We start from the raw sequence: 22,163 nt of genomic DNA, 5'->3' as shown, positions 1-22,163 counted from the left end.
TATAATTACAAGGCAGAAGCCACTTTGGGCTTTTCACTGCCTGTCAATAATTGACATGGGTGACATAAAACCTATCGTCTCAAGGTCAGTTGTCTGAAATCAATAGAACTCAGCAGGCAATTAGAAATGGACTTAAGGACGTTCTTCCACGTGGCTTTTTGACTTCTTTTCCTGAAATTGGTGCCATTTCCCAGTGGAGAGATCTGAGAATCAACTTCATTTTTTTGCTCCATCGCAGTTTTCCTGGTGTGGTACCATTCGTTTCTGGCAACAATAATTCAGGCTGTTTTTAATTGTACAGTGTATTTGGATATAACCAATATTCACATCTTGATTATAAGCAATCATGGCATAAAAAACAGTGACTACTCGAAAATTGTGAAATTCAGGGTGTGATATGTTTCTGCATAGTTGTTGTTGTGAATTCCAAATACATAAGCAAAAATGTGTATTAGTAGGCACTGAACTATTATTTTTGGAAAATTGTTTATTAGTAGTAAATTGGTGAGCTTCACCTTTCAGGTCTAGATTCAGCCCAACATAAAAGCTAAGATATGTTAAAATGCTTTGGAGACTTCAGTTGCCAAACCTCATTTTAATAGCTAAAGCCCAGCATCTGGAAGGTGGTTTTTTGTCTATGACTTTAAGGGTCTGATCCTTAGCAAATCTCATGCTTTTACAAGTGATTGAGTTAGAGGAATTGAGAAAGTACTGCTCCTGAGCTAGAGTTTGGTGATTTTCCTCCCAATAGACAAACTGGTATTTGCTCATTGCGGATGAGCAAATTCCACCACAAAATAAACCAAACTCATGCACATGTGACTTGTAAACATGTCTTGGAGGGAGTGGTAACCCCTGGTGAAGAGTCAGAGCTTTCTCTACTACTTGTAATTATATGATTCCACAATGAGCAAATCACACTTAAGACAGTATTTGACTTTGAAATCTGACTCTGCTTCTAAATTGCCTAAATCACATTACTTACGCAATATGTGAGCGCAGGCTTAACTTGCTTTGCTGAGGAAAGATAAGTTAAATAAGGTCTCAGTCAGGTTCAGCAAGAGAAAATTCAAATCCAGCCCTTGATTAACACAATTGAAGTATAACTGTGGTCATGTTTTGGACCACAGTGTTTGTAGTACTGTACATCTTTAAAACCAAACCTCAGTGTTTTCTTTGCTTGTCAAAACTGCATTAGGAGTAGCTGGCTTGGTTGACCCAAACTAGAATATCTGCAATATTTTTCACTATATCCAAATATCAAATTATGAACTTCTCTGAAAGGCAGAGGTAAAGCTTAACAATTTCAAAATGTTAATTACTTCAGAATTGTTAGCAGATTTAATTCTTTTAAGTGCTTTTTGTACTTGTAACATTTGTGATGTATCAATAATGCAGCTTATTTAAAGTAGAAAGAAAGTATAATACATATTCTACCTCGTGATGTTGTTGAGCTGTTCCTAGTGCAAAATGCCTTACAATAAAGGGCACCAAATAAACCAAGCACCAGGCTCCTATGGCTGGCGTAATGTACTACAGGATCCTGTTACAGCCATTCTTTGTAATTCTAGGAGGCAGAAAATAAAATTTGACACTCAAAAATAATAAGTTTAAGTAAATCATGTAGGAGAAATGTACATTTATGTCCAAGAAACGGTTAGATGTTGCCAGAACAATGCAGCTACATTATGAATCTTTAATGATCTCTGAAAGTCATAATGGTCTGTCACTAATGCCCATTAATGATCTCTCTATACCGCGAGTATGGGTTTGATGTTTCTGGCCAGTACCTTAGAGAATACTTTAAATATGCCTTAAACTTTCTCTGATCTACTCCCTGTGTGTCTGCTTCAAATGTAGACTGCAATTGCCTGGGTAGGAGCAGCTTGTAAGGCAGCATGGCTTTGGGGATAAGAAAGTCTTATTCAGGTAAGATGTATTTAGGCAATATTTTTTAACAGGAAAAAATTAGAAGGTACTTCCTGGCAACTAATCCTCTGCAGAGATTATAAACTATATAAAGAAATTAGAGTTTAATATTTCTTAATATTAAGAATGTGGTGGTTCTTTGACTTCATGGGATTTCTCTGGTAACTCTAAAAAGATGTTATTTCAGAAGGACAAGGCAGGTGTTACTGTTAATTCCTTCTCACTGGGAGCGTAAATATACTGAATATGCTGCTGAACTGGCAAATTTGTCCTGATTGAATATGTATTTCAAATGTCAAACAGGTTGATTTTATGGCCTTTTAAGCATCTGTGCCACATATTTAGTTAATTTTGTACAAAAGCTTTTTGTCAGGTATAAGCTTTGCTTTAGAGAAAACACCTGCTAATTCCAGTTCTTTCCGAATTGCCTTTCATCAGTGTACTGTGCCTAACCTTAACTGAAGGCAATCTTGTTATGGTGTTAATAACTTGAAAACATTTTTAATACAAAACCATCTTAATTTCTCTATTCTTTTGCAAATATTTTAGCTAAAGGCTTATGATGGTGTAATTTAGTTTTCTTTAATAATGTAAAAGTGTGTTCTCTGCATGTGGTACGTGAAATGATCAGATTACCGTAAGAACCAACGCCCTACGGCTAGAAGAGAAAAGCAAATCCAGGGACTCTTGGAAAATAACCCAATATCGAAAAATAATCTGATAGGCAGTGTGTACAGAGCATTAGATATTAACTGTGAGAATTTGATAATAACTGTCTGGGCCATATATCATTCTGTATTAGAAATAACAACATTAATAATCAACTTCTAGGACAATGCATGCGGCATCCATGTTTCTTTTTCTCTTTTAAATTAATATAGTAACTCTAAGTATAGTAAAGTGTACAATGTGAATTAAGCAGTCTGCAATGTTTTTGGCATTTACAAAATATAATCACCTCATATATGATCCAGATCTGCCTTTCTCTTCTGCAAAAGCGCTAAGTTTTATAGCATGATGGCGGTATAAAGATGAGTCTGAAAGGGGCAGAAGAGTTTGCTGTAGTTTAGATTTTGGGGAGTATGTTGCACAGCCACAATATGCGGTTGATTACGAACCTTGATGTTTGATTGCAAGGTTGCTGTAAAGAGCCGCGGAGCTGGAAGGTGTGCGGGGCGGTGGAGCCGGGCTGGGCGAGGAGGAGCGGCCCCGGCGCGGTTCAGCACCGCGGACAGCGGCGGGTTCTCTCCACCGGCGTTTTTAAGACCCGTCTGGGCTCTTCATCCTGTACAACGTGCCTTAGGATGACCCTGCTTGAGCAGGGAGGTTGGACCGGATGATCCACTGTGTTCCCTTCCAACCTGTCCCATTCCGTGGTTCCCGGAGCCCCCGGACCCGACTCCCAGGGCGGCACAGCCGGGAGCGAGGGGGACGGCACCGAGTGCCGGGTGAATACAAACGCGTTCAGTGCAATATCCCAGCGGCTTTCCTTGGTCGCCTCAACCCTGCCCTTTCAAGCCTGTTGTTAACTACAGCCAGAGGCACCGCGGGCGTTTGTTGTGATTAAATATCACCGCTGACCGAAACAAAACTGCAAAGTGGACGATCTTGCTGGGGCAGTTACCCAGACTAACTGTAGGTGTCCCTCTTGCTTCTGGTTTTAGTAATTTTATTCGTTTCCAGTACTTTCAGTACTGGAAATCTGTCCCATTTGTTTGGTTTGTAACTGTTTACAAATTCATGTTTTACTGCATGCTTCCTGTAGAGGAAATTCTATATTTTGCTGAAAGCTTCCTGAAAAGACTTTATATCAGAACTTTTTAAGTAGGCTAAAATTTATGGCAATAATGGTTTAAAAATATAGTTACTGAGTAAGATGTTTCATATATTACAGAGCTGGGAAAAAAAGAAAGTACTGTGGGAGGTGAAAGTTTCTTCCAGGATTAACAGTTCTGCTCTGATTCCCTGCTTTTTGTCCGCTGTTGAAACATTCAGGATTTGCTCATATTTGTGAGTCAGGAAGAAGAAAGGCAGAAAAAAAAGTCTGTATTTTTGTCTGTATGAATGTAGAACCCGTATTTGCAGAGGTTCGAGATGTCCAGTTCCAGTCCAGAGGAAATACAGATGCCAGCAACTTCTGGGAGCCATATCTTGCTTCCATCATATGAGGGGAACTGCCTGGGCATCCCTGCAGGCCTTGCAGAGTGCTGTGGAATTTAATGAATTCCATATGGCTACATCACCTCAGCAGCTGTATACACAGGTGCCCCTTTTACAATTAGATACTTTATTCTCTCATAACTGCCCCATATAGGAAGCAGAAAATGCAGGGAGGTCTTCCTTCATTATGTTTACATGGAATGGGCTGAGTAGAATGGCTCAAATGATAACATTGAAAGATCAGCCCAGATAAATTCTTACAATTCAGAAGGCTTATTTCTGTGCCTTAGAATCTAATTCTGCTTCTTGTTCTTTCTTTCCCAGCAAAAGTTCCTAAGCCTTGACATGTTGTGTTGTAGATAAAGCTAAACTAACTTTATTTGTTTGTAAACAAGATAAAGTTGACCTCAGCTGAAGGATAAGGACATTGAGATACTGATGGTTTTTGTGGCTACTGCTCATTAGAAGCATGTTGTAATTTTTAATGAAACAAGGAAAGAAGATCTTGGGAGGAAGAGGTGGAAAATTAGAATGATAAACAGGGGGATGAGGGTTGAAGGGAGAGAACAGAAATCCTTATGATATATCATCATCTGCTCAATAGGGTGTCTGTCTCCTGTGAATTTAGCTCAGCATGATTTAGCTGTATGACTGAGGAGTTGCAAAGGCCATACATATGGACTGGTAATTTAATTAAAATCACGGTATTATCTTTGTATCTACTTGTGCAGCTTAATGTACTCATTTTGTGGTGGTTTTAGGAAGAAATGTAGCTACAAGGTGGACAGCAAATGTGTCCCTATCGCAGTTCATCACACTTATGGACTTAAGTGAGGAATAGCAGTGCTGAACTTGGGCAGCTTCATATCTATTTCTCTAATTTCTAAGCAATGTTTTTCTGCATAGCAACAGAACTTTTCTGTGCTTTCTTTTGAGGTCTGAGTTCCCAGAAATGTACCCAGCCATCTAATGCGAATATTGGGAGCGGCAGCAGATGTTCTGCTATTAGCTTCCTTCTCTGAATTGAATTCTCTGAATTTCTTCTAATTTGCTTGTGTGGAATTTGCATACACATTTTTTCTAGTCTTCAGACCTATTTAAATCACATACAGCAAATGCTGGCTCGTGGTTCTCATTCCTGTTTGCTAGCCAATATGTTTTTTTTTTGCTGTTGCTTGCAAAAACAGTGCATCTAACCTATGGTAATGAATTTCCTTCAGTTTGTTTATGATACATTGCATTTTCCATCTCTAAATCCCTTTGTGATTTCTAGGTATCACCTTTACTCTGCTCTTGCCAGCACCAGCTCCTGCTAGGCCTGGAGTTGTCATGAGGCCAGTTGCTGGAAGGTGTGTGTGTGTGGGAAGTGCGACTGTGCGACTACTCGGGCTGGTTTTATGTTCACATGTATTACTGAGCACTGCCAGAAGCAAGACACTGAGCTACATGGACCTTTATTAAGTGATTATTTAGTTTTGATGGTGGTAAATGTTATGTGTCATAAAAATTCATCACGTAGATTACAGTCTGAATCACCCTTCAACAGTAGTTCAGTAAAGCAGAGGTAGTGTTTTCCTGCATGTAGCTGTGAAAATAATGGTGGGGGTTTTGTATGGGAATGAATTGCCACCAGGAGGTGCCTTTCTCTGCTCTTTCTTTGTTGTACAGTCCAGATATTTGGTCAGATGAACTTAGATAAACCCAATTTTTGCATCACTGATCTTAGGTCCTGCCATGTACACGTTCATACCATGTGTATTTCTTGGTGAACTGAGACAGAATGGAAGTTCAGGCTTGTGGCTCTTTTCCTAATCCTCAAGGATATTCCTTCCTTCTGGTTACAGAAACTGAGACCAGCATTTTGTTCCAATAAACTGGTTCCAGTTCCATGACAGTGAGTGAGCAAGGCTCCACTTCCACACTTACAGAAGCATCAGTGACCCAGTGCAGGGTCTAACTCCAGTTCCTACACAGCCCTGCTTCCATCCAGGACGTGGCACTTTTTCCTCAAAGTCCCTTTCATTTGTGACCAGCTCTGCTCCCATTCTCATTTGTCTGTGTAAATGTGGTGTCATGATCTTGGCACTCAGGTAAAAGTAACAGAAAACCATTGCCAGGCTCTTCTGACCCCAGCCCAGGTAATTTGGTTTCATTATTAGAGAACAGATGAGTCTTACATCATTAACACAGCAACAGAAAACAGCAAGCTTGGCATCCATCACATGATCACAGGGGAATGGGCTCTGTAGTTATGTCAAGTCAAGCAGTGGGGCAGAAGTTGGCTTCTGAGCAAAGCAGGGACCATGACTGTGAGAAGCTGGTCAAAATGCTTGGATGCAGTGGGAGGGGGAGAGAACTCTCAGAGGCTCCAACTCATTGGAGACCCAGTGAGTCTGTTTTCATCAAGCTGTTGACAAAGGTTGAACCATCAGATCCATAAAAAGATGGGAAAAGATCTTATTTGAGTAATGTGGCAATTTCTAGGCAACTTGCCTTGGCTCTGTGAAAGGCTATTTACAGTGTTTTGTCATGTGTAAAGTGGCCTTATGTTAAGTTTGACAGTGGCATATAGCCCACACTTCTTGTGTGTCCCATGCTGAGATGTAAATATTTCAGGGATGATAAGCTGTCATTTACATTGATGTTTCCAAGAGTCATCATGCTGAGAGGTGAATGAACAGATACTTCTGTGCATACTGATGTGGGAGTATAGTTTGCTACGGCTTTGTGGTGGGCAGAGAAGTCTGTTGGTCAGTGCTGCAAGTTCCTGCCTCAGACTGGGCCCCCCAAGACACCAGAATAACATGTTCCCAATTTGGGAGCCCACAGAGCTGCAGGAGCTGATCTCTTCTGTTTGTTCTGTGACCTTTCCCAGCTGATTGGCACTGATCTTTTATGCACCAGATAGACGATCTTTTGTGGTTGACATTTTGGGATGGCTGAATATGGATTAACCTAGGCAAAAATATTTCCATTATTCTACCTTCAAACAATGCCCTCCTTTTCCAAAAATGGCTGCACTACCAGGTCAGATCAAATCAAGTTTTGACTGAGACAGTGCTGTAAAGGAATTGGAATTCACAGGCAGGAAGGGGAAGAAAAGGGATTTTTCTATTAGTGTTTTCTCTGAGAATCTGAGAGGAAACTGGTGTTCTTGATGTGCGGTGTCACGGCCATCCTGAGCATTTAGCAGGTCATGTAAGTCATGAGGAAGAGACCCAAATTCTTGTCAGAGGACCTTGTCCTAGCAAACTTGTGTAGATAAGAGAATGGGATTAGAATGTGAGAACCTTTTGTAATGCATCAGCTGCATAATTATTTTTTAAATATCTTAGTAGTCCTAGTGAGATGACTCATGTTGAAGTCAGGGATGTGTTTCTCTGCTTTGCTGGATGGGATCCAGTTTTGGCACATCCAGTCCTGTGCAGAAGTTGTACTGGTGTCTCTTCTGGTGTTGGGATTCATGATTCTGTATCCTGAGAAGGCAGAAATCAATCAACCAATTAATCCCTTGAAGAAGAAGTGAGCTTTTAAACAAAATGGGTCCAGGTGGCATGTCTACACTGGTGTCACAGCAATTTATTCTGATTTTTTTTCATGTTTCTGAGCAGGGCTGTTCAGCGCATTTTTGCAAAGTACCATGGCATAGACACACATAGGAACATCCATGTTGCTGTTTACAAGTACCCTTATGCTCTCAACATAAAAATACTTCACTTTGCAGCTGGTCATTGTAGCCATTCTTTACTATTAAGGTTAATTTTAAGGTAGGCCAGTTGGTCTGATACTAAAATATCCTCAAATTTGAGCTCTTGGTCTGGAGCTGCTTGAAGGCTCAGCTCTTCCACTGATACCTTTTTCCACCTTGCACTCAGAAAAAAACCTCTAGCTGACTCTTATGTGACCCACATCTAGGGGAAAACTGGGCTCTCAGGGGTAGTGAACTGGCCAGCAGCCCAAGCTCATCCCTCAGGCAAAGAGCACCCAGGCACTCAGCGTTCTGCAGCGTGTGTCCAGCCTGGAGCTGGCTGCAGAGGAAAGGCTGAGTCATTTCCATGGGATATTTCACGGAGGAGTTAAGTGATGCGGGACTTGGGTCTGAACAGCTCTGCTTCCTGGTGAATAGTAATTTTGTTTACTTACAAGAGCAAAAAAATCACTGGGGGCCTCAGTGCTGCTGTGTCATCCCTGACTGGAGGAAGTCTTGTTTATCTCGTCCTGAAAAGAGGGAGAAGAGGTTCTGGTGCCGCTTTTCAGAAAATAATTCTCTACTTTTGGAGAGTGTAGGCAATGAAAATAGTCCATAGGTTTGAGTCCTTAAGATTCACTTTTTTTCTGCCTGTTCTGTAACAGCAGCAGTGTGCTACCCCAGCAAGAACAAAGGAGCCTCGGGAGGGACTCCTGACACCCCATGCCAGGCTGAATTTATTTTGTCACACCAAAGCAGCTTCACATTTGTAACTGTAGAGGAGTGGTTTGAAGCTTATGCTGGACTGAGTGAGGTTTGTAGCTTGCTTGTGATTTTTTTCTTCTGGCCTTTATTTTCATACAGCATTTGTTTTGCCCAGCAACTGTGTGTTTAAATAGGACCTACTATAAATCTTTTCCGACTTGTTTATAGGGGAAGAGGAAATAATTGAACATGCTGTTTCGTCTGAGGATAGGATATTTTGACCCAAGGTGCTGGAAGTAAGTCCCTACTTTATGGCAACATGTCCTGAGAATCATTAATGCATCTAACAGGGCACGGAGGAGCTTGGGTCCCTCAGTGAGTCACATGTTGGGCTCATGCCCATCACCAGTGCACTTGAACAGGCAGATGGCAAGTGGTGTCTCTCCTCCACCCGTTCCTTCTCCAGCCTGATCACATCTGCTGACATTCATGTGCCGAAATAGCATCACCAGTGGGGGAAAAGAGTCTCTCTGCTCGCAGGCTGCAGTGGGCCATGGACATGCTGCACAGCCTCTGGGGTTTGTCAATACTTGCAGCTTGTTTCACGACAGTGAGCTCTGGAGCTGGCTTGGGATTTTTCATCTGGTCTCGATTTTTGTGCAGCGTTTGTTTTGTGCAGCTGTGTAGATAAGACCTGACATAAATATTTTGCACTCAGGATAGATTCAAACTCATGGCAAACAGCAGTGGTCTGCTGCCACAGCACAAAATGGTTCAAGGAGGATGGAGCAAAGCCCATAATGTTTGCACTTTCCTCTAATGTGGTGAAAGAGCCACCACTGCTTGCAGTTTGGGCCAATGCAGGGGTTTGATGCCTTTCCATGCAGGAGTTGGGAAGCAAGGGCAGCACACTTTGTGTTGGTTGAAAACCATGTCCTGTATTAATCAAAGGGCCAGTCCTGGTTTGGGTACCAAATTGCAGGCTTTACTTTTGCCCAATCCAGGCAACTCCTAGAGGTTCAAGTATGTTTCAATGATCAGAATCATGGAAATAATCATAAGCAAAGACAACAGATGTCTGGGAGGAAAAATTATAAATCAAAAGTGGATGAGATTTTGGTCTACTTCAAAACAGTGGAATTGCTTCTGGGTCAGATCCCAACTCCAGGGAGATCACAGCACTGTCTCTGATGGTAACTGTACAAGTCTGCCCTGTACTGACTTCTTAAGAGGTGTTAATTTTTGAAATGGGACTGGCAATTTACCCTTTAGCTTTAAATGTGCCCCATTACAATTGTCATAAACAAAGGAAGAGAATGTATGTTCAAGAAGTAGGGTTGTCTTCTATGTTCAAAAAGTCACTTGGAATGTTATTTTATTTTACCCTTTTAGCACGATGGGGAGTGAACAACTCTTGCTTTTCAAAGAAAATAAAGCTGTTCCTTGAGATCTTTATGTCTGGAACACTGAAGTAGTCCAAAGACTTGTCCTGTACCAAAAACATTTTCCCAACAAGATCTTCATTTTCATGTGCCATTTATAGTAAATGAAGACATGTTTGTAGGAGTACCGATAGTTGGAGAGGTTGATCATGCAAAAAAACTGGAGGACTGTTTTTTGAAACTTAAATCTGATTATGCATATATGCTATTTTTATTCCTCTCTTTAGTTATCTGTCAAGGAACATTTGTGCAAATGAATTTTCATTATGGATGTTAAGCATACAGGCTGGAATGCTGGCAGAAAGATATCCTAAATAGTGCTTTTATATACTGCTTTTCCCCAGGATTTTCAAGGTTAGCCTAATTCTGAGTTCTGGTTAGTCATTGTGAAAATGAAATGTGACCTATAGGACAGATCACAATAAGGCAGCTTCACTTTGATCTGAAGATCAAACGCTGCTTTCCAAACTGGGAATATTTATGAAGTAATTGGTGAGTCTCAGGAAAAACAAGTCTCACTCATGACTGTATTGGAAGTGGAAAGATGGCAAAATTCATAGTACGTTACCGGTGAATTGAGTAGGATGAGTTATTGCTAATAATATCCAACTGGCTGTCTCCTGAATTGGATTTCACATGTCTTATGTGGACTGGCAGATGAGGATAGTGGTGGAACTTGTGAATTACAGCTATTTTTACCCTACTGTTAAACTGAAGTAAGAAATTAGGAGTATTTATTTAATGTGTATATGTGCATGCCATGAACTGCCTCATAAACAAAGGTGTGTATATATCCATCAACATGTCGGTGTACGTGTGCTCACACAGACTTCCTGCAGAAAAGAGGTGTTGTGGGTAGGTGTATGGGGCTGCCCAATTCAATACACCATGTCAGCTGTCGAGGTCTCAGGCTGTGATGGCACACATTGTACTTGCAGTCAGACATCATCTTAAAACTTGTACAGTGTGGACATTTCTGTTATTAGGGCCAGGACATACAACATGTTTTATTGGGGCAGGAATTCCCATTGGAGGAAAGAGATTTGGACCTGTTGTGAGCTGTTTCTAGTGGAAAGAAGGACTGTAATGGTTGCAGAGGTACAGCAAGAGGTACTTCTTTTGAACCGACCTCTCTGAAGTGAAGATGTTGGGCAGCATGGTTTCTGCTACACTTACCTGGGATCAGAGTGTGCGACCCCAAAGAGGGAAGAGAGGACCTGCCTTTGCCAAGGGCACATGTAGGAGGAAGAAGGGGCAGGTATCCTAAGAAGCCTGGCTGAGTCTGAAAGCACATCAGGGACTGGTGCTGTCACACCAACCCATCTGCATCGATGCTGTCTTGGTAGCCCCAGGAGAGCTGGCCCAGGGCAAACAGGATGTAGGTCCCAGGCTTGGATGACCAAAGCCTGTTGTCACTGCAATCCCCACTGAGCTCAGCTCCTGCAAGGAACCAGTCCACAGGGACATGCCATCCTGTCTCAGTGCCTCCAAATAGCTGCAAACCCCCTCAGCCTCAGGATAAATTCTTTCAATAGTTGTTTGCCTTCAGGGCTGCAGGTTTCTGTTTTGTTTCCAGCCTGAATTGGCTTTGATTTAGCTCCAGCTGTTGAAAGCATGCTGAAGAGCAGAGGATGGGTTGCAAAGGGACCTCCAGGACCTCTAATTCCTCTGTCCTGGGGCATGGATGTGTGCAGGGTTCAGTGTGCACTGTGCAGGGCATTAACCACAGTGCAGTGCCAGGCTCTGACCAGGCATCTTGGCACTGCTGCTTTTCCCTGCCCTGGTAGCACCATATCTGGCTTACACTTATCTAGGGGTGAATAAAACCATCTGACATGAGAGCCTGGCCTCGGGGGACACAGAGGCACCGTGGGGGAAAAAGGGAAGAAGGAGAATGTGGCATAGACAAGGAAATTGCTCTCTCTGAAGATTTTCTAGTCTGCTACAAAACTGGAGCTGAGAGCAGGTGAGGGAAAGGAGTGGCAAGGAAGGCAAAAAGCCTCCAATAAATCAGTGGATCAGAAGGTCCATCCTGTAAGGATAAGGCAAAGGCGGGGAGAGCTGTGGATGGAGGCCACCTGCCTGGTTCCCCCGAACCCCGTCCTGCTGCGAGCCAGGTATCCTCCCTCCTCTGCCGAAGCCCAGGAGCCACCTATTTGCTCATCGCAGTCACGTCTGTTTGGGTGTCTGCGCCTCCCCAGGAGGCGGCTCCGTCCAAAGCAGGTACCCACGGCCCGCGGGTCCGGCCGGGGTCCGGCTGGGGCGCCCCCGCTGCCCGCCCGAGCCCCCTCCTCCTCCCCGGCCCCTCCGCAGCTCCGCACGCAGCGCCGCCGGGCAGGGCTCCCGCTCGCTGCCTCGCCTGGGAGAGGAGGAGGAGGGAGGGAGAGGAGGAGGAGGAGGAGGGGAGGGTGGTGATAAGGGGCTTGCTGCGTCGCCTCATTTCTGTACCCAGCGCACGGCTCGTGGGGTGTGCGCGGTGCCCGCATCGCTGCCGGAGAGATTCTGCTGCTGCTGCTCCTGCTGCTGTTCCTGCTGCTGCAGTCCCGGCGCTGGGCTGCCGGCGCCCAGGCGTCAGGGGAGCGCTGCCTGTTTACCGTCTGGTGAGAAGTGTTGCGATGCAAAAGCCGAACGTGCCCCTGGAGGGGAATCTGCGCTGGCGGCGGCACCTGTGAGGAGCGAAGGCGAAGAGGCTTCCCGAGGCGTTCAGCAGCCGGCGGCCAAGGGGCCGGGCATCCGCACCTCACCCCAGTGTCTCCACCAGCACTTGCTCCGGATCTCTTCTTAAGGGAGAAGAGGAAAAAGGATCCAGAAACCCCTCTGCAACTGGACAGCCCCTGCTGGAGTCTAACAGGTGTTTGCTGGGATTTGAATGGGGAGGGGACGGGTGGGGAGAAAAGTTAACTGGAGAAATTGGGGCTAGGAGAGATGCAATGATCTTGCACCAAGTGGATGTGCCATGTCTGCATGCAAATAGTGCGTCTGGAGAAGCTCGGAGGGATGTCTTACAAGTGATCTGCGTGATCTCCGTAGAAACGCTCACCTCTGCCTGCAAACTTTCCCCTGCTAGAAGTTGGGAGGAATAAAAAAGCGTCAGAAAGTCAAAAAAAAAGGGGAAGATCTCAGCGGACAAAAACGCCTGAGCTAAACTGTTGCACCCCGACCTGGGGCTCTGGTGCGAGCATCCCGCCGGTACCTCCTGGGCTCCCAAGCCGACTGGCGGTGGGTGGCATTGGCCAAGGTGCCCGGCAGCGTCCCCAGCCTTGGGGACGGGCCGAGCAGCATGCTGGCTGTGGCTCCCGTGGCCGGCCAGCAAACCCCGCGTGCCTGACCCGCCAGTGGTGCCGGGGCGGTGGCGGCCATGGCTGCAGCCATCGCCAGCTCCCTGATCCGCCAGAAGAGACAAGCCAGGGAGCGGGAGAAGTCCAATGCCTGTAAGTGTGTCAACAGCCCCAGCAAGAGCAAGGGAAGCTGCGACAAGAACAAGTTGAATGTGTTTTCCAGGGTCAAACTCTTTGGCTCCAAGAAAAGGCGAAGAAGGCGACCAGGTTGGCAAGGGGTATATCTTTGGGGGGTTGGTTTGTTTAATTTAATGGAAACTGGGATGTGTGTCAGGTGTGGGGAAAGGGGGACAGGTGTCTCAGAGCTGGTAAAATGAATGTGCAGGTATTGCCAGTTGTGGCTTGTGTCGTCTGATAGTACACCATGCCAGTCCCTTCCCCAGTCATGTTCGTCTGGTTTATACAGGTAACACACACTGTTGCTGTCTGTCTCACTTGCACACCTGTGTGCACCCATGTGTTGGTAATTCGGGAGTCTGTCTCTGTGTTACACATACACATATGCATACACGTGTCTTTTATTTGTGGGGGAGATGCCAGAGGGGAAGTTCCCACACATGCATCTCCTCCAGTTGTACATTAAATAACTTAGTGGTCTTAGGGGTCTGTTTTTGTTGTCCTTCTCAGAATGCCCGTGCTGTGCTTTATCTCCTGATTGCAGATGAAGCTTTTTGCTTTCACTGGCACCTTCCAGAGTTCTGCTTTAGCACCCTGTTCCTTTCTAGGAATCCCATACCTGCAGCTGCCCTGCGGACACAATGTTCTCTGTGTCACAGGTGCAAAAGATCAGTCACAAAGGCACAGTCTCTGATCTGAGTGGGTTGTTTTGTATGTGGGAGGAGCAAAACCCTCTGGTAATGTTGCTGTTGCTTTGCTGTGCTGGAGCATCAATGCCATTAGCTGCTCCACCTGTCCACCTTGCTCAGCAACCACAGAAGAGCTGCTTTGCTCACAGTTTGCAAACAACTTTGTGACTAAAAAGCCAAAGTGAGGGTTGGAATAATTTGTTTTCAGAAAAGTTGTTAGATATGAGTTGTGCATCCGTCAGTACTCTCATTAAAGATTGCTAATAAGAACTAATACGCTTATGCAAACTGTTGTAAGCTTTTGCCTTCAACCCCTACTAAAATGAAGTACAGTAGCAGAGTCCCTAATGTCTTTGATCACAAACATAAGGAGTCTTATCCAGAAACACTTTCCAGACTGGTGGAAATGACACAACATATCTTCACACAGTGTGTTTATCTCTGAATAAAGTAAGATGTTGTGGAGTGAGCTGCAGGGATGCATCAGCTCCTGACAAACGTAATTGTGTGAAACGACTACAATGCAGATGTCATTGGGATTCAGTGTACGTAGACCTTTCTTTGTAATTACTCCTGATGCACTACCTAGATATCTTAAATGACACACTTGACAGCATACTGTATGCCCTGCTGCTGTATACTTTTTGGTCTGGAATGATATGAAACCCTGTGAGATATATCACTCTCTGACTGTGAATCTGAGGATGGTTATGAAAAAAAGAAATCTATCCAAACTCTGTGTTGTTTTGATCTTTCTTCTTCTAGCTGATGAGGTAATTACCTCAGCCCTTATGGTAATATTTATTTTGCAGCTCCACACATTGCTGGATTTCAGGATTTCCCCCTCCATTTTCCATATGTTCATTGAGTAGTTTATCGCTTTGGAGGCTCTATACTCTTTGGAGCAGCAAGGGATGGGGTTTGTTTATTAGAGCTGCAGCAGTTCCTGTGCTAAACATTTGCTGCTATATATTTAGGCTCTCAACTGTCTCTATGGCTTATATTAGTGCTATCGTAAAGTCTTCTTTTTCCTCTCCATTTAAGAACTCACACCTTTTTTAAAAGACAGAATACATTCTTTGCCAGCTCGTTTCTAATCTTAAATGAGATAGGGCTGAGCTCCTGAGGCCAAGCAGGACACTGTTGGAATCTGTATTCACTGGAAGTAGATTTTACTGTGCTATTTACATTGCAGTTGAAAGTGGCATTTAATCATTTTGGCAATTGATTTCATAGGCATAAATTTGATCTCAGCCTGAATGAAAAGTGTTGCAAAGCCGGTTTCTCTGCCTTTGTTTTGGGTCTTTTTCTTATCTCAGCCTTGAGAAGAAACCTGAAGATTCGTTTTTAACATCCTGTTTGTTTGGAACAGCACATCAGGATTTCCCACATTAATCTCACTATTGTTCTTTTACAGAGCCTCAGCTTAAAGGTATAGTAACAAAGCTATACAGCAGGCAAGGATACCACTTGCAGTTGCAAGCAGATGGAACAATTGATGGAACAAAAGAGGAAGACAGTAGTTATAGTAAGTGACACAAGAATAAATGGTGTGTTTGTGAATTGTGGTGTCTCATTTCTCCCGTATAGGTCTGATCAAAACTGTTGTCCTGGGATGGCTGAGTGAGTGAAAGTGGCACTAACGCTGTGCTCACAGCGCACAAGTCCTTCAGACTTACCGGGTCTGAGAGAAATACAGATAAAAATCACTTATAGAAATAATGAACTAGAGGAGGTAATGATGACACATGTGACAAACAAAGCAAATGTTATCTCCATGGTAATCTAGAGAACTTCATGGCTGTCCTTTGGATTTTATTAGATTTTTTTTTTTTTCCAACAGGGAAAATTTGCTCGCCTACTCAGAGTGCCTGAAATAGAATAACGCTATCTCCACTCCTAAACAGGGGCTCATTCAAACAGAGCCATGTTATTTCACACAATGAGAGTTCATCATCATTTTAAAGTTCACATTTCCCTATTATTGTTATTTTTTGCTTCTTCTAAACTTAATTATACCATCAACTTTCCACCAGATTTCCCTCAGCTTTTCTGTGAAGAAGCTTCGGGCATTTTTGGTTGTTGGTTGTTGGGAATTTTTTAGAACTTTGAGAATTAATAAAAAACAAGACAAGACGACTAGAGAATAGATTTGACGTGTGTATATAAAATATTTAAGGGTTTCACGTAGTTGTATTGTTTAGCTTAAACTACATTTTTGTAACAAATGCAAGGAGTTTTAAGAAGGTATTTCAGGCCACTTAGATGACAAACCAAAAATCCACGCACAGACCCTCCTTGTTAATTAATAAAAAGCACTGATTTCAGTGGCATCATTTCATATGAAAAGCATTTGCAGGTGAAACATCATTTCATTTTACAGGGCACTCAAATATGGCAGAGTGAGCACTTGATGCAATAGAAGATATTGCATCTTATTTGCCCCATCACTTGCTCCCATCCTTTTCCCACACCCTCTTCAATCTTTTTTGCATTCCTGTGGTACCTTCTCAGTGAGAGGAGGGGGCTGATTTCCCTGTGGGAGGAGGTCCCCCCTGGAGCCCCCGGAGGTGCTGGGCCATAAGGGACAGTGAGGACCTGGGGGGACACCTGAGGTCTGGCTCCGGGTCCCATCATCACCTGCAGAGACCACATCAGTGCAGTGGTGATGGCTGCTGCCACCTTATACAGTTCTCCTAGTGCAGCCACAAAATTTACCTTAAGAATGGTCCTTATGGACCTTAACCAGTGCTTTTCTTTCAAGTAAATGACCTGATATTTAAGATTTTAAAAGTCAGTACAGATTGTTCAGGATTTTGGGGTAATTCTGTTAATTATCTTAAAAAAAAGATGAGGAAATAGGCAAAGCTTCCTCTTTCCACCCAAGTGTGATATTGCTATAAACTTTTAATTTACCAAAGCAAATATCTGAAATTGCAAATACTGATTTATTTTTTTGGTTGTTTCATCCAAATACTTGGCTTGGGATCCCTCTAATAGGGATTCTGAGATTTGAAACAAGATAAAATTTATGGAAATACAAATATGTCTTTTTCTAAGATATCTTTATTCTCACTGTGTCCTTAAATTGACCATAACCTGATAGATTACTAAGCAAATCATAAAAACTCCTTGTTTGTGTATACCAGCCTTCCAAAATGCTGAATACTTAAATATAATGGAAGTATCCCAGAACTGATTGCAGCTGAGCAGAACAGAGGAGGGTTTTATCATAAAAAAAATATTATACTCCTCTTTTATGTAAGGTAAGTGTATGGCTCTTGGTGTCCTGCAGTCCTGAATTAATTTTAATTGCAATATTTTAATAGAACTAGTAAGAGAGACTGATTGTGCTGCAGGTCAGAGTCCACATAAGGTGCTTCCCCCCAGCCCTTGCTAACATGAATACTTAGCAGATCAGACCCTCTAAAATCCTTTCTTCTGGTGTCTGCAGAGACATCGCTCATTTAGTCTATTTTTGTGCACTGCAGGGAAGCCACAGGACTTGTAGCCCCCTCCAAAAGCAATTATTCTTCCCTGTGTATGGTAGGGACAGGAAGAGCTTGCAGCCCCCCGTAACCAGCTGTGTTTTGTGCTCCCAACAGCAGCCTGGGGCCAGGATCCACCTTCTCCATCGTTTGTTACCTGGAGCTGGGTGGGAAGTTTGCCCGAAACTCCCCTTCAGCTCCTGACTTGGGAGCGATTATTTCAAGCTCTGCAGACCCGCTGCTGCATGCAGGGTTCACAAAAACAAGTTTGCATCCACAACGGCAGGGAGCTTAAAAGAAAGATGAGAGTTTGGAGCAAAATTTAGGCAGAAAGTGAAACATGGATTTAAGGAGCCATAGCACTCATCAGGCCTCAGTTTTAGCCAAGATTCCGTGTGATTTGAGGAAATGCCATGTGGAAAGGATCTCCTGGCTGAGAGACAGATTTTTACTCATTAGGTATGTTAAATAGGGCAAGGGTTTAAATAAAGGCAGAATTTATTCCCCAGTTTTGGCAAGACAAAAAGATTTCAAGACTGATAAAATAAGGAAATATAGGAAACAATATTCTGCAGAAAGCATACGAAAGTCCAGGTGGCCAAGCCAAGACTGGCACAGACTTCACAGTAACGTATACGTTCATAAATTCAGCTGTGGCCTGCTGCCTCTTGTTTTGCAGCTTTATTTCTAAGTCAGCTTGTATTGCACAAGGGCCATGGCAAAGATCATCTCTCCCTTAGGTATCGCTAAGTTTTTCATTAGGATGGATATTAAATCCTTATTTTAAATAGCACAAATGTAATAGGGAAAGACTAGGATGCAAATAGCTTTGCATTATTTTATGCTGACACCAACTGATTACAGTAGCAAGTAATTTATTTTCCTGTGGCTTTTTTGCCACCCTTTCTGTCATACCTGCCCACATGATGATCATCCCCTAGAAATGTGATAGCACCTGCATCCTGTTGTCTGTGGCACTGGGGACTTGGAGACGTGGGGCTGTGTGGCTCTGCTGTGGGTGCCATCAGCATCCACTGACATGGACAGGCCACTCACTGTTCCAGAAGCCAGATTTGGACTTGCTGCTGTGCAGGGACAGTGAGAATAACAGCTGCTGCTAAAGGGAACAGTCCCTTTTCTGGTGCAGTGCTAATGTCCCCTCTCCCTGGAGGCAGCAGCTGGGGTGGGATGTCTGGCTGTGCTGGCACAGGGCAGAGTATGCACCCCTCCAACAGCCGCTCCCTCTCTGCTTCAGCAGAGTCAGCATCACCCCCCCTAGCAGCCCTTTCTCAAATTCCAACAGTCTGTGCCACAGCAGCTGTTTCATCCCACTGAAGTTTAAACCAGCTTCTGAGTGTGCCTAACCCTCATCTTGCCTCAAAATAGAGCGGGTACGTTTATGGCAGGAAAATGTTCTGCTGCTGAGGGAAGCAGCTGAGCACCCACTAGAGTGGGTGCCCCAGCCCTCCTCTGGCAGGAGTCACTCAGACTCATATCTGCTCACTTTGCCCAGCAAAGCACAGCCAGGAAGCCCTTACTAAAGCCTGTCTCTGTGGCTCCTGGTAGCTGTGTCTTCTCAGCTGTCCCAGGCGTTGCCCTGTCCTCAGCTGGTTACTGACAAGTTTGTAGCACTGTTCGTAGTGGAATCCGTGCTCAGACCCTTGTGCTGAAAATACCCAAACACCTGCCCTACTTGTAAATGTGCCATTAGGAAATCATTTTTCAAAAGAGACCTGCAGGTTCTGCCTGGATACTGAGCTTTAAATTGTGCTCTTCAGCCTACACAAAGATCAGATGCTGCTTTTTGGGGTTGAGCTGCAAAAGAGGGCTCTCCAAGGGAATATTTAATGTGTCAGAAGGGGAATATTTTCTCCCCCAAATAAACTCAAGCAGTTGATAGAACGAATGAAAAATCCATTTCCCTTACTGAAAATCTAAGATTCTTTTACCAAATACTGCACAGAATTAGAGGGTTTTGTTTTAGTGAAGAGAGAAAGTCACTTGTGTTGACTTTGTGCTTGAGACGAATGTGAGGAGGGTCTGCATGTGTGTGTGTGTGTTTGTGCCTGCATGTACACACTCCCATATGAGAGGGAAAGAAAAACACAGATTTTATGAAATCCTACATTCATTTGTTAGTTCTGGATATTTCCACCTTTTCTGCTACGTTTGACCATTGTAGGAAATGCAGTGCCCAACTTCAGGGCATTTGGCAATCCCACACCCAGAATTTAGGATCTGTATTAAATGCTGGCCAGCTGTAAATTTCTTTTTTAATAAAATATGGCCATTCGGGGGTTTTCAGGCTGAAAAAGGATTATAAGGGGTCATAACTCTTAGCTTATACTTTTGAAAAAAATAAAAATATTTCAAATTCATAATTCAGTTTTAAATTGGCTTCAGACAGTGATCATAAATATCAAACTTCAGCCTGAAGCAGACCAGAGTTTTCCAGCCAAGTAATAAATCATTGGAAATGAGAGGCAGTTTGAAATTACTTTATCCTATCTCTGCATTTATACTACAGACTGGAAGGAGATGTTTTGGATTATGATAACTTTTCTTAACTCCCCTTTATTTTTAATCCTACATAGTGAACATGGAGTACTGTATTCAGTGCTTTATTGCTTGTGTTCAATTTTAATGTATCCATGAATCCAAGCTATGGCAGAGCTTTGCTTTTTTTTTTGTTTTTTTACTTTTTTTTTTTAATTTGCCACTTTACAAACCAGAATCTTCATTTTTTGAAGAGACACTTCTCTGCTTATAAATACTGCCACTATTACCATGTATACAAGCATAAACACAAGCAGAACATTTGAAGCAGCTCAGTTTTGAAAGCACAGATTCAGGGCTTGATCTAAAGAATATGCTGTAATTTCATTTTGAATTTATTTAACTCTGTTCTTTCAAACCTGTTCTCCTCTAAAAAGAGGAAAAAGAAAACCCCACTGAGTTTTGAGTGGAAGCATTTTGAGATGTTAATGATGGTTTTTAATCATCTTCCTCCTTCCTTTGGTCAAAATGTTTACTGAATTTGATCTGAAAATAAAAAAAAAAAAAATTTGATCATCTTGAAAAACTTTATGTTTGTTTCTGGATTTCTTTTTGTTTTCTTTTTGCACTTACTGTCAAAAAAACCCCAAACAAATTAAGTATATTTAGTTCTACTCAGCAGACCCTGGATTCTGCTCATGAGGCAGGTAAGTCCTTTTAGCTGTCAGTACTTTCAATTCACCATCTTGAGGATGAGGGAGATACATTGATACCCTCACGTAATTTCTGAGATATTGGTGGAAATTGCTATAGAAGAACATGACAGTAGCAGAATTGCCCTGTAGCACTCACAGAAATTGATATATGCATGAATAGACATTTTTTATTTGGTTCTGGTAGTTGTGGTTTAATTTTCTATCTAATCTGCATACTCTGAAGGATTAATTTTGCTCTCCATCTCCTTTCTCTCCTAGCTTTGTTTAACCTCATACCTGTGGGTTTACGAGTGGTGGCGATTCAGGGGGTTCAAACAAAATTATATCTGGCAATGAACAGTGAAGGATACCTATATACATCAGTAAGTAAACATTTTTAATTCTGTTCTCGGTGAAATTGCGTCAAGAACTTAGTAAATATGTAATTTACTATTCCAAGGAATCTGCTTATAATCTATAGACATGAGATTTGACAGCAAATTCAGTGCAGTGGTGATGGTCTGGTTCTAGCTTATTATTCTGTTTCCCTTAGGAATACATATGGATGTATGAAATCAGAGTGTGGTGCCTTTGATGCAAACTAATAGTCCTGAAGTGTGAAATATATAAAAAACCACACCCAAAACCAAAAAACAAAAAGGATCCTCTCTCTTGGTACTGTGAACTGATTGGGCTAATCAGTGCAGAGTATGGAGGGGAAGGGACAACTCATGTATCACATGCATGCCTGAACACATTTTATATCTTCCTGTATAATCTGTGTTACTGTTATTAAAAGGGATTAGAGAAAGTAGTTTTTTTTGTTTGGCCAGGATTTTCAAATAGAAATTTTATGGCTTCAAGTTGCTGAGTGAGTAAAGAACTGTTTTATTCGGAGTTTTGATGAAGAATGTCAGTAAATAATTTTCAGTGACATTTCTTACAAGAGCAAACAGTGTTTTTGTGAAAAAAAGAAGAAAAAAAGACATTTTAAAAAATAGGCTGGTTTTCAATTAAAAACATTTAGTTGAACTATGTTCAGGAGTTTTAATTATAAAGTCTTAATAGATTTTTCCCAAGGAGGAAAATAGAGGAAAACGTAATTTATTATCTTCTGCGAATTATTCTCTTTTATGAATGATTCCCTTAATACTGATAACAATTAAGTAAACTTATTCAAATCTCTCATTTATTTTGCAATCCTGATAGCTGGGACAAGGGGCAGCTTTGCATATTTTTCCTCCTGTATCTGCAGAGCCAAAGCAAATTAGAGCTGGCGTTGCTGCGGGACAAAGTAACATTTCAGTGAACGGCATCGAACTCTGCTTTCTTTTTCAGTCTGGCTGTTTGCTTAGTGTGGTTAATCCATAGGCTTGTTTGTAGGGCTGTAGCCACACAGCCAGAACGTGCAAAGTC

At 42.7% G+C, this 22,163-nt stretch overlaps 1 protein-coding gene across 9 annotated transcripts in view; it reads left to right on the top strand.

Annotated features, from left to right (window-relative positions):
• Positions 1-22,163, top strand: part of FGF13 (fibroblast growth factor 13) — a 312,900-nt gene that overhangs the window by 238,045 nt on the left and 52,692 nt on the right. For 8 of the 9 annotated variants that reach the window (XM_027687255.1, XM_027687256.1, XM_027687260.1 and 5 more), the window contains 2 exons: positions 15,486-15,596; positions 21,027-21,130. In XM_027687255.1, the coding sequence (XP_027543056.1) occupies positions 15,486-15,596; positions 21,027-21,130 (215 nt within the window). Of the gene's footprint in view, positions 1-12,794; positions 13,470-15,485; positions 15,597-21,026; positions 21,131-22,163 lie in introns of those variants that run through there. The other variant, XM_027687253.1, reaches the window with a different exon arrangement.

The sequence above is a fragment of the Neopelma chrysocephalum genome, unplaced genomic scaffold, assembly GCF_003984885.1.
Source record: "Neopelma chrysocephalum unplaced genomic scaffold, ASM398488v2 Primary Assembly neopelma1_73b, whole genome shotgun sequence".
Lineage (NCBI taxonomy): Eukaryota > Metazoa > Chordata > Aves > Passeriformes > Pipridae > Neopelma > Neopelma chrysocephalum.
Note: the sequence above shows the minus strand (reverse complement) of the source record. Positions and strands in the feature narration are given on the sequence as shown.